Source organism: Pneumocystis murina (assembly GCF_000349005.2).
Source record: "Pneumocystis murina B123 chromosome Unknown supercont1.16, whole genome shotgun sequence".
NCBI classification, from domain to species: domain Eukaryota; kingdom Fungi; phylum Ascomycota; class Pneumocystomycetes; order Pneumocystales; family Pneumocystaceae; genus Pneumocystis; species Pneumocystis murina.
Window position 1 is genome coordinate 116,653 of NW_017802374.1, and position 13,555 is coordinate 130,207.

General features: G+C 28.8%; 7 protein-coding genes across 7 annotated transcripts; 4 read left to right on the top strand and 3 right to left on the bottom strand.

The window, feature by feature from the left end:
* Nucleotides 1-176: 176 nt before the first annotated feature.
* On the bottom strand, nucleotides 177-3,163 carry PNEG_03510 (hypothetical protein). The gene is made up of 12 exons (XM_007877411.1): nucleotides 2,935-3,163; nucleotides 2,767-2,885; nucleotides 2,663-2,711; nucleotides 2,370-2,604; nucleotides 2,051-2,319; nucleotides 1,257-2,010; nucleotides 1,025-1,213; nucleotides 842-970; nucleotides 707-791; nucleotides 642-664; nucleotides 461-597; nucleotides 177-412 (listed from the first exon to the last, which is right to left on the bottom strand). The coding sequence occupies exons 1-12, from the start codon at nucleotides 3,085-3,087 to the stop codon at nucleotides 332-334; spliced, it is 2,223 nt and encodes a 740-aa protein (XP_007875602.1). The 5' UTR covers nucleotides 3,088-3,163; the 3' UTR covers nucleotides 177-331.
* A 1,311-nt stretch (nucleotides 3,164-4,474) lies between these two features.
* Nucleotides 4,475-4,948, bottom strand: PNEG_03511 (hypothetical protein; the record flags this gene model as incomplete). The annotated part of the gene is made up of 3 exons (XM_019757758.1): nucleotides 4,899-4,948; nucleotides 4,746-4,852; nucleotides 4,475-4,694 (listed from the first exon to the last, which is right to left on the bottom strand). Exons 2-3 carry the CDS (start codon nucleotides 4,850-4,852, stop codon nucleotides 4,475-4,477), a joined length of 327 nt encoding a protein of 108 aa, XP_019613282.1. The 5' UTR covers nucleotides 4,899-4,948.
* A 158-nt stretch (nucleotides 4,949-5,106) lies between these two features.
* Nucleotides 5,107-8,961, top strand: PNEG_03512 (hypothetical protein; the record flags this gene model as incomplete). The annotated part of the gene is made up of 8 exons (XM_007877413.1): nucleotides 5,107-6,154; nucleotides 6,200-6,401; nucleotides 6,443-7,689; nucleotides 7,732-7,802; nucleotides 7,846-8,374; nucleotides 8,419-8,504; nucleotides 8,546-8,749; nucleotides 8,794-8,961. 8 exons carry the CDS (start codon nucleotides 5,107-5,109, stop codon nucleotides 8,959-8,961), a joined length of 3,555 nt encoding a protein of 1,184 aa, XP_007875604.1.
* A 23-nt stretch (nucleotides 8,962-8,984) lies between these two features.
* Nucleotides 8,985-10,764, top strand: PNEG_03513 (hypothetical protein; the record flags this gene model as incomplete). Its single annotated transcript, XM_007877414.1, has 10 exons — nucleotides 8,985-9,004; nucleotides 9,051-9,067; nucleotides 9,182-9,309; nucleotides 9,354-9,616; nucleotides 9,658-9,768; nucleotides 9,819-9,907; nucleotides 9,949-10,032; nucleotides 10,082-10,359; nucleotides 10,405-10,546; nucleotides 10,589-10,764. 10 exons carry the CDS (start codon nucleotides 8,985-8,987, stop codon nucleotides 10,762-10,764), a joined length of 1,308 nt encoding a protein of 435 aa, XP_007875605.1.
* Nucleotides 10,765-10,809: 45 nt separating this feature from the next.
* On the bottom strand, nucleotides 10,810-12,477 carry PNEG_03514 (hypothetical protein; the record flags this gene model as incomplete). Its single annotated transcript, XM_007877415.1, has 7 exons — nucleotides 10,810-10,968; nucleotides 11,013-11,126; nucleotides 11,173-11,321; nucleotides 11,365-11,836; nucleotides 11,886-11,963; nucleotides 12,065-12,352; nucleotides 12,397-12,477. The coding sequence occupies 7 exons, from the start codon at nucleotides 12,475-12,477 to the stop codon at nucleotides 10,810-10,812; spliced, it is 1,341 nt and encodes a 446-aa protein (XP_007875606.1).
* Nucleotides 12,478-12,590: 113 nt separating this feature from the next.
* Nucleotides 12,591-13,087, top strand: PNEG_03515 (hypothetical protein; the record flags this gene model as incomplete). The annotated part of the gene is made up of 3 exons (XM_007877416.1): nucleotides 12,591-12,838; nucleotides 12,898-12,938; nucleotides 12,988-13,087. 3 exons carry the CDS (start codon nucleotides 12,591-12,593, stop codon nucleotides 13,017-13,019), a joined length of 321 nt encoding a protein of 106 aa, XP_007875607.1. The 3' UTR covers nucleotides 13,020-13,087.
* An 80-nt stretch (nucleotides 13,088-13,167) lies between these two features.
* On the top strand, nucleotides 13,168-13,518 carry PNEG_03516 (hypothetical protein; the record flags this gene model as incomplete). The annotated part of the gene is made up of 3 exons (XM_007877417.1): nucleotides 13,168-13,245; nucleotides 13,292-13,433; nucleotides 13,486-13,518. The coding sequence occupies exons 1-3, from the start codon at nucleotides 13,208-13,210 to the stop codon at nucleotides 13,516-13,518; spliced, it is 213 nt and encodes a 70-aa protein (XP_007875608.1). The 5' UTR covers nucleotides 13,168-13,207.
* Nucleotides 13,519-13,555: the final 37 nt, after the last annotated feature.

Consider the following 13,555-nt stretch of genomic DNA (forward strand, 5'->3'; position numbering starts at 1 on the left):
GAAACGGATAAAACGGATATTATGTAGCAGAAAGAAACCAAATACAGATTTTTCAGTATAAAGAACCGCTATATGTCCATCTGAATTATATGAAAAAATATGTATATTATTAAAAGGTTTTTATGTGGGAAAAATGATCAAAAGTGTGTTTGGTTTATAGTTGATAAGTGACATTAAAGAAATAGAAGGTATTGAAGAGTCCTTCAATAATAGATTGAGTCGTGTTTTTGTGAATTTTTTAATATGATTTTTTTTGATGATTGGAAGATTTTTGATTTTATGATATCTCTATCATGATCCAACCATGTTATTGGTACCTCTATATAGGTAGTTAGTTGCTGATCCTCCATGTTGGGAGCCATTGTAAATATTTCCATTGGTTAGAAGGACCTATCATTCCAAATGTAATATCCTATAAGATAATTAGAAGAGAAAAAATTAAGAAAAAAAGAATGGAAACCTTAAAATAAATAAACGTTAGAATAACTGAGATATAAGCGATACTAAAAATAATTTTTCGAAAAAGTACGGGTATTGACCCTGTTAAATGATCAAAAACAAAACCGGTTGTTAAAATTGCAAAAAGTAATGCAGGAACTAAAGTTTAGTGAATAATAAAATATGTAAATAAACTGTCATACAATAGTGATGTAGATACAAAACTCTAATGGATAGTTAATAGTATTATAAAATAGATAATGATTACCTTTTAATAATGAAAAATGGAAAATAATGAAGAATCCATCCTAATAAGGGATATAATCCAACATAATGGAAATGATCAAATTTATCTATATGTCTTATTAGTAAATTTTTAAATGAACGAACTATTAAAATATACCTGGAGTGAAATCAATATAATGTCGTTTCCAACGAATAGTATAAAATAAGATTAATATAAAAAACAGAAAGATTGATCCCAAAGATATCCAATATACAGCGGGATTCCCTAGAAGATAGAATTTTGGAACTATATATAAGTGATTAATTGATATAATCTCTATTGACACGTATCAAGACAAACCATTATCATCCCAAGAGCACATTCGAATGCCTGATATTGCAATAGGCCATTGCCATGGATATGATATCAAATCATCCTTTTTCCCTTTGTCGAGAAGAAGTGCATTATTGGTGTTCATCATGGCTATATTGATATAGAAAAAATCATACCAAAAAGATGATTTGTAGAATTTGATATTACCTGAAGGCACTAACAAATATAAGTGAATTATAATTTTTCTCTTTTTTTTTACATCGATCATTCCAATGGTTTTCAATATTCCAGTGTGTATAATAATCCTTAGGATTGTTTGTTTTATCACATGTAACTTCAATTTGCTTAAATCCCCATTGAGGTAAATGAACATTTTCTGCTCTCAAATAACAATTATGAATAATGTGACGAAGTCGAAAAGCTGTTTTGATTGTTTTAATGCGAGTATCTCGTGGATTTGAATCTTTGATGACTTCAATTACCCAATGATCGTTGTCATCGCCTATAGTAAGATTTCCATAGCATGAAACTTCATTCTGAGTTTTTGTAATAGGCGCAGAAATGTCATGACTATGAAGGTTACATCCAGTTGAGTTATGAATAAGACGAAGAACGTCATTATTTCGTAAAAAAATTAAAGGGTCTTCGCTAGATACTGGTTCTGAGTTATGAGAAGGATGAATACGCCAATCGTTATTTTCATCTCTATGGTGATAACATGTGACTTGTTGTTGATTTGAACCAGTTGGAAAAGTCTGAACATGAGAATGAAGTAACCCTCCTGAATAGCCCATATTTTTGATAGTTACTTTAGAACCATATGCAACATAAATAGGGCTTTTATTAATATTGGATCCTATGAGATTTGCCTGAAATAAAGAGCTCATATGTGAATCTCCTGTGCCTGAGTGATTTAGAATTTTAAAATGAACAAAAAAAGTTAGTGCATAAATAAGAAATGGCACGAAAATCAAGGCTACAATACGAGTAATCCAATGTTTTAAATATATTTTCTAAACATTAAAAATGTTTTTAAGTTAGCTTTATTTTTACCTTTGGCATTTTAAAGTCTCCAAATTTAACCCAAAGATCATCAATGGTATATATGCCGCATAAGAGTGCAACAAGAATACCAAGCCATTTGACACTACAAACACATCCAATTGATATTCCTGTTAGAAAAAGCCATTTGTACCATCTGTATGAAAATGGTCTATAACGATATGAATGAAATTTCGATAGACTATATATTGTTGTTAAAGACAAAAAAAGTAAAATACTATCCAAAAGAATAAATCTACTAATGGTTGCAAGAGAGTTATCTTGTAAAATATGAGTCGTCACAATTTATCTAGAAAATATCTATATATACCACATAAGACCATTAATCCCACAAGAAGCGATGCGTAAAAAGAATAATTCAGCTCAATTGCTGTAAAATATGCCAACGGAATACATAGTGCCCCAATAATTGCGCAGAACGAACGCATAAATCCATAATTAAGGGCTTCTGGGTATATTTCTCCACTTGAAAATTCAAATGTTCCATTATGACCTGAAAAGTATGCTGATAAACCTAGTAATGTCTTTCCAAGAGGAGGATGAACCTATAAATATCATGTTAGATAAATTATATTATTCTCCTCCATATAATTAGGTCTATACGTCGAAATAGAATTGCCTTCTAATATAATAAGATGAAAACTTCCCAAAGCTTAAAAAATATTAATTAAAATTCTATTTTTTTAATATTTAAAAGAAATTCCTACTGCGCTTCGTCCCAAACAACACGATTTGAAGCTTTAATATTATAAAGTCTTGTAAATAAGGCTAATATATATAAAATAATTGGAATAATTAAGAATTTCATATATTTCATAATATTTTCCTAAAAATCCAATTTTAACAGAAAAACTACTCAATTTTTTGAAACATACAGAACAACACTGTCCTTTCGACGGAAATTCCTTTTTTTCTTCTTCTTTATTTAATACTTTTTGGCTTGTATATTGAGATGTAGAGTCCAAATCGCTGTTTCCTCTTCGTTTCCGAAGTGATTCTTTAAAAATACTCGTTGAATATGTAGACATTGATAGTTTTTTTCTTTTTTTTCTTCAAGAAATCTTTAAAATACAGTAATTTAATTAATTTCAAGATTTTATTAAAATTTTGTCAGTAAAACGTTGTCTCGTAGAACCAACGTCAGAAAAATGTATTATATAATAGTTGTTTTAAAAACAGGCTATAATATTCAGGATATTTTTTACAAGATATTATCTAAGAGTTTTCATATTTTGTACATTTCTGTTTTTTTTTTGTAAATTTTTTGATTTAATATTGTTGATTTATGAGTAAATTATATTTATGCGGAGATATTCCATAGAAGTTTTAATGTATCTCATAGTTAATATTATCTTTTCCTTTATAATAGCTTTTTTAAATATCTTGAAACATACCTTTTGATGAAATTATTGATTGAATTCTAATGGTTCTATAGAAATGTATGTAGTTAACCATTTGGATAGTTTTGTATGTAGATAGATGTCGTTATAGAAGTCTTCAAGAAAATGTGGAAACACGATTTAAAGATGTAAAGTCAAAATTTGTTAAAGAAAAAGGTATGCTAAAATAACACTGTGATATTTTTTAGAGAATGATCTTCTTTTAGAGGTATTATGTACTGAATAAAATATATATTATTGACTTTTTTTTGGTAGTGCTTATATTTCCATATTGGTTTATTGTTTCTAATAAGTAGAAAATTTTGATAATTATTAACTGATCTTTCTACGTCTTTATTTTGATTCTTTTAATGTCATGATTTGTTAGATTTTATGCCTGAAAAAAAGATTCCTTAATAAAATTAAACCATTAATGTCTTTAATTTTTAATTGAAAATTATTTATCTATCTTTTCAAATAATTATTGAAAAAGATAAATAATAATGTTTTAATCATCCCTTTTTCAGATAATATGGTCCATTGATTTTTCAAACAAATTCGTCTATATATTAAATAATTTCTTATTTTTGATATTTCTCTTCGAACTCATTTTGCTATTGATATCCTTTATTATTCCATATCTTGTTTTAATAAAATCTAGGTATGAAATTTTGTTGTAAAAGAAATATACAGGTTTTATAAAGATCATTATTTTTCGGAATTTTCGTTGATAGAAATAATAATTTGTCCAGTAAGATCTGGAGACAAAATTCAATGATAATATATAATATTTTTGAACAAGATATTCAAAAATTGCTCTAATTTTAGCCAAAAAAACACGACTTAAAATTAAAGACAGTTAATATATAAAAAATGACACATTTATGTAAAGTATTGACAATTTTAAACAAAATATTCAAGCGACCTTTGAATTCTTCCTCTTCTTAATATCAACCAGAAACATATTGGTACCTTTTCTATTAAAATGTATTTGAATTCTCTATATATCAAAACATCGTTTTATGTTTTTTTTCTTTCATAAACGAATAGTCACTTTAACCAAAGGTTGACGCCATTCTCTTTTCCTAAATATTTCTTCAACTCGCCCTATTCTCAATAATGCTCTTGTCTTTTCCCCATTATTCCTCAAAATTTTTGGCTCAAAAATTCTCCCTTCATTAAAATCAAAATAACACTCTTCTCTCCAATAACACATCATACTAAACAACGTAATAAGAATAAACGAACAGTAAATACTGTAGATTTCTCAGAAATTCCCTCCATATCACTTTATCTTCTTATCTTACCATGGTCGATGAAATAGTAAAAGTGAAATAATAAAAATAACCAAAAAATATGGAGAAGCTCCCGTCGGGATAAATAAAAAAGGCAAGAAATGGCACAGACAATACATCTAGTTTATGTTAGTCTCCTTTTTATATGGAAAATAGCCGGTTTACCTTATAAAATCTCTAAAAAAAAAGAAAATAAAAAAATGGTGAGGTTGGTTGATGACAGAAATCACGTGATGTATAGAGGATAATTGAAGACTTGGACTAGGTCCGTGACGAACGTCAGAAAAAGTGTGACGAGATAAGGAAGATAGAAGAGGGCCTTGAGCAGAGATTTTGAGGAAATCTAGTTGTATAAAGGATAGGTCTATTGTTGATGGATGCTAGTCGTTCTTTGTTGGATCTTTTAAGGCCAAATTCTGAGTCAAAAGAGCGAATAAATCAAGAGGGAGGTGTAGGAACATCTAAAGGGATTAATGATGTTCAGAGCAATTTTTTATCTATATTGATAGGTAAAACGGGTGATAGTGTAGATAAAAATGTTGCGGGGGGGTTGAAAACGAATTTTCAGTCGGAATATTTGTCAAATTTGATTGAATCGAAGAATAATGGAATATTGAAGGAATCTGGGAAAAAGGAGCGTTCAGTGTCTGTTTCTGAACGTACAGTTACGTCTAAGGGGTCAGTGATTGCTTCTGTTGGAGATAAATCGACGTCAGCTGGAATATCGACGGGTTTACCAGGATCGCCCGATGTATCGGTAACGTCTTCGCAAAGTGGATTATTATCTATACTTCTTGGCGATTCTGCGGGGGGGTTATCAGAAACGTTGCCGACTAATTCGCGAAATTTTAAAAACGCTCCAGAGAGTACAGGATCTAATACAGTGTTAACAGGAGGATCAGAGACGGCTCCGTTAACAATAAAGGGACCTAGTGCTTCTGGGACATCAACATCAGTATCAACAGTGTCAGCAGGGGCGACAATGACGGACGAAAAAACTCCAAAAGCTATGTTTTCAGCGATTAATATATTTGATCAATTATCTGTTACAAATCCTAGATTATCTGATTTAAAACCAAAGAAAATACTTAAGGCGCCCCCAAGAATGAATGATTCAGGCAGTTCAAAGATAGAAGGGGAGTCTACGTCGTTAAAAAATACGATAGTTGCAGCGGATAATTTTTCATCTCAAAAATTGACTTTAAAGAAAGAAATTGAGTTAGGAAAGACTCAAAGTATTCGGAAAATTCTCCTTCCGAGATCTCCTTTTAAGAGAATATTGATACCGTTGGCTAAAAATTTGGGATATTATGATAAAATTGAGTTGACAGAAATTGCTCGATTGTCTGTAACATTTGATTCATTAAATAACCATACAATTGATGCTAATAAAAATTATTTGGCTTATGCTATACCCAAAGGTAAGAATTTTTTTCCCCCTTGTTTTATCTATTAATATTTCTGAGATGGGAATTTGCGACTTATGAACCAAGACGATGGTTCTCATATTTTATTATCGGGCCAGCCAGGGTCAAAAATACATGATGTGTCGTTCTCTAAATATATCGTAAATCCTGAAAATGTTACTTACCTTATGACTACAAATTCAAAGGGTGGTGTAATTATATGGTATATTTTGAAAACATCATTTAGTAACCCTTCAAAATCGTATGAATTTATCTTTTTTTTCTTTTCTAATATTGTTTAAGTGTAAAAATGATTTTTCGATTTAATGGGGAGTATTCTTTATCAAATACTGAAATAAAGGCTAAATTTTGTCCAATAATGAATATTGTTGCTATTAAACTTTTGAATCGTATATATTTTTTTAGGTTTTCTACTGATCGATTTGAAGAAGTCCAAAGATCTGAAATCTCTATGTCAAATGCTAATATTGGTTTTGTCGTTGCGGAAAAATTCATTGAGGATTTTGCATTTTCTCCTGATGGGAGGGTTCTTGTTACAATTCATGAAGATGGGACGGCTGAGCTTTGGTCTATTTATGAACATATAGAAAATAGTATTAAGTTTGCTATTTCAACGTCTATACTTTCGTATGCTGTTTCCAATGAACCTTTGTTTTGGGTTTCATTTATAGGCCCAAAACAGCTTAATGCTCCTTCTAAATATCTTATATTTGGTTTAAGATGTAATAGAAAATTGTATCTTTTGGATTTAGATTCCGGTTTGATCTCTCAGGAACTTATTTTAACAGGAAATAGTGAAAACAGCAATTCTGAAGTATCTTCTATTGCTTTATATGATAATAGTTCTCAAAATTTGATTGTTAATGATCATTCCGGGTTTTTGTACCGATTTCATTACAATAATAAAGATATAGAAGTACCTATGTCTCAGGATTCTTATCTTCAAAGTTTGGTTTCTAAGAACACTAGTGTCGATGTCTCTTCTAAAAATTGGTCTCTTTTTGACAGTTTTTGTATAGTTAGTTTTATTGCAAAAAAGACTCTTTATAATTTTAATCTTGTGTCCTTAAATGATTCAACTTTGGATTTATTTGCAGCACATGACAAGGGTTACACAATTTTACATTTTCCTATATCGAAACAAGAAATAGTAGTAGATGAGTTAAAGGAATCAAATATATATACCTATACTGCTCAAAGTGTTCTTATAACTGAAAATACTGATATGATTGCAAAGTCTGTAAATCAGAATAAAGAATTTTCGGTTGAACAGAAGGTTGTCTCGGATATTAAATTTCATGATGGATCTTATGATTCAAAACAGGAATTTGTTAAAACTATTAAAAAGAAAAAAGCAAAGAATGACGAGGTTTCTTCTAACAATAAAACAGATGTTGATATTATAGAGTCTGTTGATATGAATTCTTCATTTAGTACATTAAATATTGATGACAATTCTTGTAATATATCCGATTATGCAGATTTAAGGAAATTTATTAAAATTCTTTTTATTGAATTTAATAAACAAAGTGAGGTTTTGTAGATTTTGAGTTATGTTCTTATGAAATTAGATAAAAAAATTGCAGAGTTAATTTCACAAAATGACGAAATTAGAGCTAGTCAAGACAAACTACTATTTCGTGTAAATTACTAATTGCATTTTCTTTTGTTTTAATTGAATATAGGTTTCTGAGAATTTTAACAATATCAAGGAATATATAGAAAAAAATGTTTCTTTATCTGTGAAAAACAATATTTTACCTGTTATTAGTAAATTTGCTTCAAATACTACTGATAAACAATTGACACAGTTAACTCCGTGTATTAAAAAAATAAGTCAAGAATTAACTACAGAGATTTATAATGTTTGTTCAAAATTTATGGATAAAACAAGTTTAGTTCAAGATATATCTGAAAGTCTTGAAAAGGTATATCTAAAGGCGTTAAATTCAGAGATGGATTTTTATGTAAAAGGAAATATTTCTCAATTACAAAATGTTTTTCAAAAAATATCTCAAATGGAAACTAAATATGATGAGAGGTTGGATTTTATGCTAAAACAGATTTCTGATGAAAGGAAAAAACAGCACACCAATATTGAGATGTTATTGAACAATCTTTTATCATTAGAAAAACAACTTTCTACTTTATTATCTAAAATCGATACAGATAAATTAAATATGAACCCTCAAAATTGTTCATCAAAATTTTTAGGTAAATAAATTATTTAAAAATATACTTATAATAATTGCATTTAGGTGATTCTTATCAATCTATAGATGGGGTTAGAGCTCCTTTTAGGGATTTGCTAGCTAAGTCTCATTATAATGACGTTTTAGCAATTGTATTTTCTTTTGCTTTCTTAGCTTTTTTAACTTGTTTTAGTGGGTTCAATCCCCATATAAATCTGAAACATTTGATATGTTTGCTTCTTTGGATCCTAAGGTCGTTTTAGATAATGCTAGTTATGTCATATTGTTTTCTGTAGCAAATACTTTATCAGAAATAATAGAAGATATTGGCGATCCCTTAATAGAGAAGAAATTGCAATGGTTAGAAACTTGTTTTAAGTTATTAATGAATATGGAGGTATTATATTTAATTTTTTTTTTATTTTTTTACGATTTTTTTAGAATCATTATTTCACTGGAATTACTTTGCAAATACTTCTTTTAATTGAAAATAGAATGGATAACTTATATGAACGCTTGCGTCATATTACTCCTAAAGTTCCTTATTTACGGATTGTCCTCTCTATTTTATATTTTGCTGCTGAACTTCGACAATTTTTCAATGAATAACTCCTGTCTTTATAATTTTTGTAATGATATATTTGAGCAATATGTTCTATAAAGGATTTTTAATAATCTTTTGTATATTTTTTTAATAGAAATATTTTATCTTATCGTTTGAGATTAAGTGGAAATTTTAGGTCATAGGGTTGGCTGCACAAATGTGCAGGAAATACACTGATTTTCCTGGATTTTATTATGGAAATTATATATATATTATCTTGAGAAGTTTATAATTCTTTTTTAGACGAAAAAAAACGAAGATATTTCAAGATTTCTGAAGATCATGTTGTCGGTGTTTCATATCCATATTCTTTGGGAAATATCTATAAGAATAAGAAGAAATCTATTGAATCAGTATTATTCTATGTGTTTTGTTGTTTATTGTTCATTTGAATCAGAAAAAACAGAGAACATTTGCTCAAACAGCTAAAAAAATAAGAACATGTTTTTTTCAAAGAAACCTTAATAGAGAGCTTGGAAAACTACATGGAGGATTGTTTGAGCATTCTCTTATGTATTCATATGATATGCTTTGGATAGAGCGATTGTTTTTGTTTGATAGAAAAGAATTAAGTCTTCAAGGTGGTAGTTCGATTACTTGTTTAAATTTCAGTCCAGATATGAATAATATTCTTTTTGGAACATCAGATGGACTTTTAGGGTTATTTTCTTTGTTTTTTATTCTTTTTTATAAGGTTTCAGAGTAGTTAAAGTTGCTTCTATTACGAAACATCATGAATTTCTTCAATTAAATATTTCTCAATCAACTTCGGGATTAACATCTTTAAATGTCAGTTCTAATGGTATATTTATGTAATAATATATCTATATGATGTTTTATATAGTTACTGATTATTTAAAAGTTGTACATTTATGGGCAATGAAAAAAAACCAGGGCATTTTCAAATAGGAACTATAAGAAAAAATACAGAGGAAAATTTATCAGATTATGGTATGTAATATGAAGATAAGTATTTGTTTTAAGGATCGAAGGTATAAATGTTACAGTAATTCCTCAAGGTAAAAATACTTTATGGGCATCTGCTATTGCGCCATCAGGTGAAATAGCAGCAATTGGTTTGAAATTAAAAGTGGAAAAATGGATTAAGTAAGTTTATTGTATTAGGTGGATCTAAGATGGCTATGGTAATTAAAGGAATCGATGGTGCTAATTATACATCCTATTCATATAATCTTAAAAGTGATGTTTTTGCTATTAAATTTTTAAATACAAATACCTTTTTAGCTGGATATCGTAATGGATGGATAGATTTACTTGATACTCGATGTTTAGGATCAACCAAGTCATGTTTTACTAATTCTTTGATCAAACATAAATCTAGTATTTCGAATTTTGATTTAACTAGTGATTATCATCTTGTTGTTGCTGGATTAGAAAACTCTGTATGAATCAAAAATACTTTTTTTCTGTTTTTTTGATATTTATAGCTAAATATGTATGATATAAGAATGATTCACTCTGAAAAAGATATGTTTTCTCGGCCTGTATTATTCTTTAATGGTTATACTAATGAATGTTCTTTTGGGTTGGGTTTTGATATTAGTCGAAATAGGAGAATTGTTGCTGCATGTTAGAACAAAATATACTTATATTTTTGCTGATAATTTTAAGCGGGACAGGATCAAATTTATTTTTGGTCTACATTGGATGGAAGATTATTACGAAGAATTATGGTTAAATCCAATAGAGCATGTCGTGCATTTAAGTTTTATGAAACATCTACTAATTCGTTTGAGGAGTTATGTCTTGCTGATGATAGCTATTTAGAATGGTGGTGTTCTAATTAATATTATTGATTTAACTTTGTCGTATTATTAAGTAGATAAGATGTTTCATTCTATTAAGTAGTCTTCCAGTTCGAAACCTACGCTTTTTGCAATTTTTTGGACGAAGTTCCAGCTAACGTTAACTTTCCAGCGACTTGCACTGTCTAATTTATCGGACGTTAATGATGTTCTGATAAGCATTTTTAGAGTAGCTAGATTTTCTATCTTAAACATCTGTCAACTTGTGTATTCTACATGAATATTTATACCTGTGTGTAAATATCAGAAGTTAATATATCTTCATTAGATTGAATTGCTAGAAATATTGCTAGCATTCTTTCTAATACAAAGGATTTAGGTCCTATAAGTCTTTGACTGATTATCTATTAATGTTAAATAATATATTTTTTCTGTATAATTGTATTTTACTGCGGATGTTGGTTTTTTTATTCGTTTTCTTTTCTTTGTATGATCTCTAAATTTTGAAAAAAGAGTAAAATCATACTTAGGTGGGTTATATGAAGCTAAGAAAGACGCTATGATAAGATATTTTGATGTCCATGAAAGATCAGTAACACCTATTTGTTTGTTTTTAATGAATTCTCTCTTTAAAAAACATACTTTGACTTTCAAAATCATGTATTAATGCTTTATGATAAGTAAGCTTTGATAATTCTTCAAGAATTGCTTTAGAGGAAGACAATTCGGATGCATATTGGCTAAATTTGTAGAGTTTAATAATATCTTTCTTAGTAGCCTTGCCTTCTTTTATAGGTTCTATAAATATAAGCCAGAGTTTTTTCGACACTGAAAAGAAAAGATCGAAATCTCCTTCTATAACTGATCCGAAAGTATCCCATATAATTTTACAGAATTTTTGCCAAAGATTTATAACATCTGCACTTGTTATTTCATCTTCAAAATTGAGTGTGTTAGATAATAAGGCAACCGAATCCTTATGAAGAGACATGATTTCAATAAATTCTGATTTAGAATAAGGTGGAAAATAGATCGTAGGAACATGATAAGAGCCCCAAGATAATGTATCTAATGATGTTGTTATCAAAACCGTAGTTAAATAAGGAACAAATGACTAAGAAATAATAAGCATATCTAACTTTCCTTTTTTAAAAAATATAAACCAATTCTGCTAATCTTAATAACACAATTGTTGGAATTGTTACTTTAAAATGCTGCAATTGTTCCACATGATCAAAAACCTGTATATAATAAAATGTAAGTTTTAAAAAGAAAACATCTTCTAGTCATCCAATACAATAGTAAAAGAACTACAGTATCGAAATTATTAAAGGCTTCTTACCACAATTACATTAGATGTCCATTTTGCCTTCAAAAATAAATTTTGAATAGCAACAGTAAATGTCACAAAATCATCAGATTTAAGCGATTCATTCTGCTTGTTTTTCCCTATAATTTCTCTCAGTTGATAGATTGTTCGTTCTAAAAGAATCCTTATGGAAAAACAATCTTGACAATCAATCCACACAAAATCGGCCTCAAAACACTCTAAAACCCCCCTCAAAACACTAGTTTTTCCAGTAAACCGATGGCCATGAACAATAAGAGATGGTATTTGTGCTAATTTCTTCTATTCCCTTTTAAATAATAGACTTATTTTCAAAAAAATAAAACTTCTTCTAAAAATATAGCTAATTGCTCAATTTGAGCCGTTCGAGCGGGAAACCTATCTTTAAGCTTATCTTTCTTATTCATGAATACTTTTTTATGGATTTTTCTCTCTGTTTCTTCTCTTTTTTTCTGTTTTTTTTTTTTTGACGTTATCTGACGACCGTCTGGATATCGAGAACCTCAGTAATTTCTATGATATGGAGAAACTGCCCTCTAAGAAGAGATTACTGGAACTAAAGAGTACGGCATGTCGTATTTTTGGAACTATTTTTAATCCAAAGGCTTTGAGAATGGGAAACCGTGTGCTTCTCCGGCGATTTCCTGGTTCAACTGTTTCTCAATACTATTCAAGGTTTAATCTTCCCCCAAAAGTTCTTATTCGTGCGTTTCCACACTTGAATTTAGTAGATTTGGATGAATCAGTGCGTAAAGAATGGGTAGAAAGGTAAGCAGAGTTTTTTTCGCTTGAAAAAGGCGTTTAAAATGACTTTTTTTTCTTTGCAGAAGAAAACAGCGTGGTAAAGGGCCTCCACCTAAATCCAAATGTCCGTTTTTTAGATATTATTTTCTGGAATGTTGTTAAATGTGTTTTAGTTAAAAATGAGTCAAAATCCAAGAAAAAATGATGAATTTTTAAGGTTTTTATATAAAAAAGATAAAAATGAAAATTATAAGCAAAAAATAAGATAGAAAAGAGATATTAAGGTAAAGTAATATGAATAAGATGGTATTCTTTTTAAAAAGAAAGTGTCAAAAAGAAAAATGGAAAATAAAAACGGAAAAAACTTTTTTCATCGTTTTATCGACTTTAAAAATGGCCTTTATTTTCAAAAAGATTTATCTTATTTCAAAGTATTTGGATTTCTAGTTGAAATTTCTTTTTTTGATTTATTTGTAGATGGGGTGATCCTATTTTTGCTTTAAGTATAGGTTGTTTAAGTTATTTTTTATATGAACGAAATCACCCACGTCCATCTGGAAATTCTTTAATGGTATTATTAAAGAAAAGAGTATATAGTCAGTTTTCTCATCATGAAGAGGTAATATTTTATAGACTTATGTGTATTTTTATTAAGAGTTTTTTATATTCAGGATCTTTCAAAATTTATTAAAAAAGATGTTTAAAAAATCCTTTTAAAATAAATATTTATGGTGTTTATAA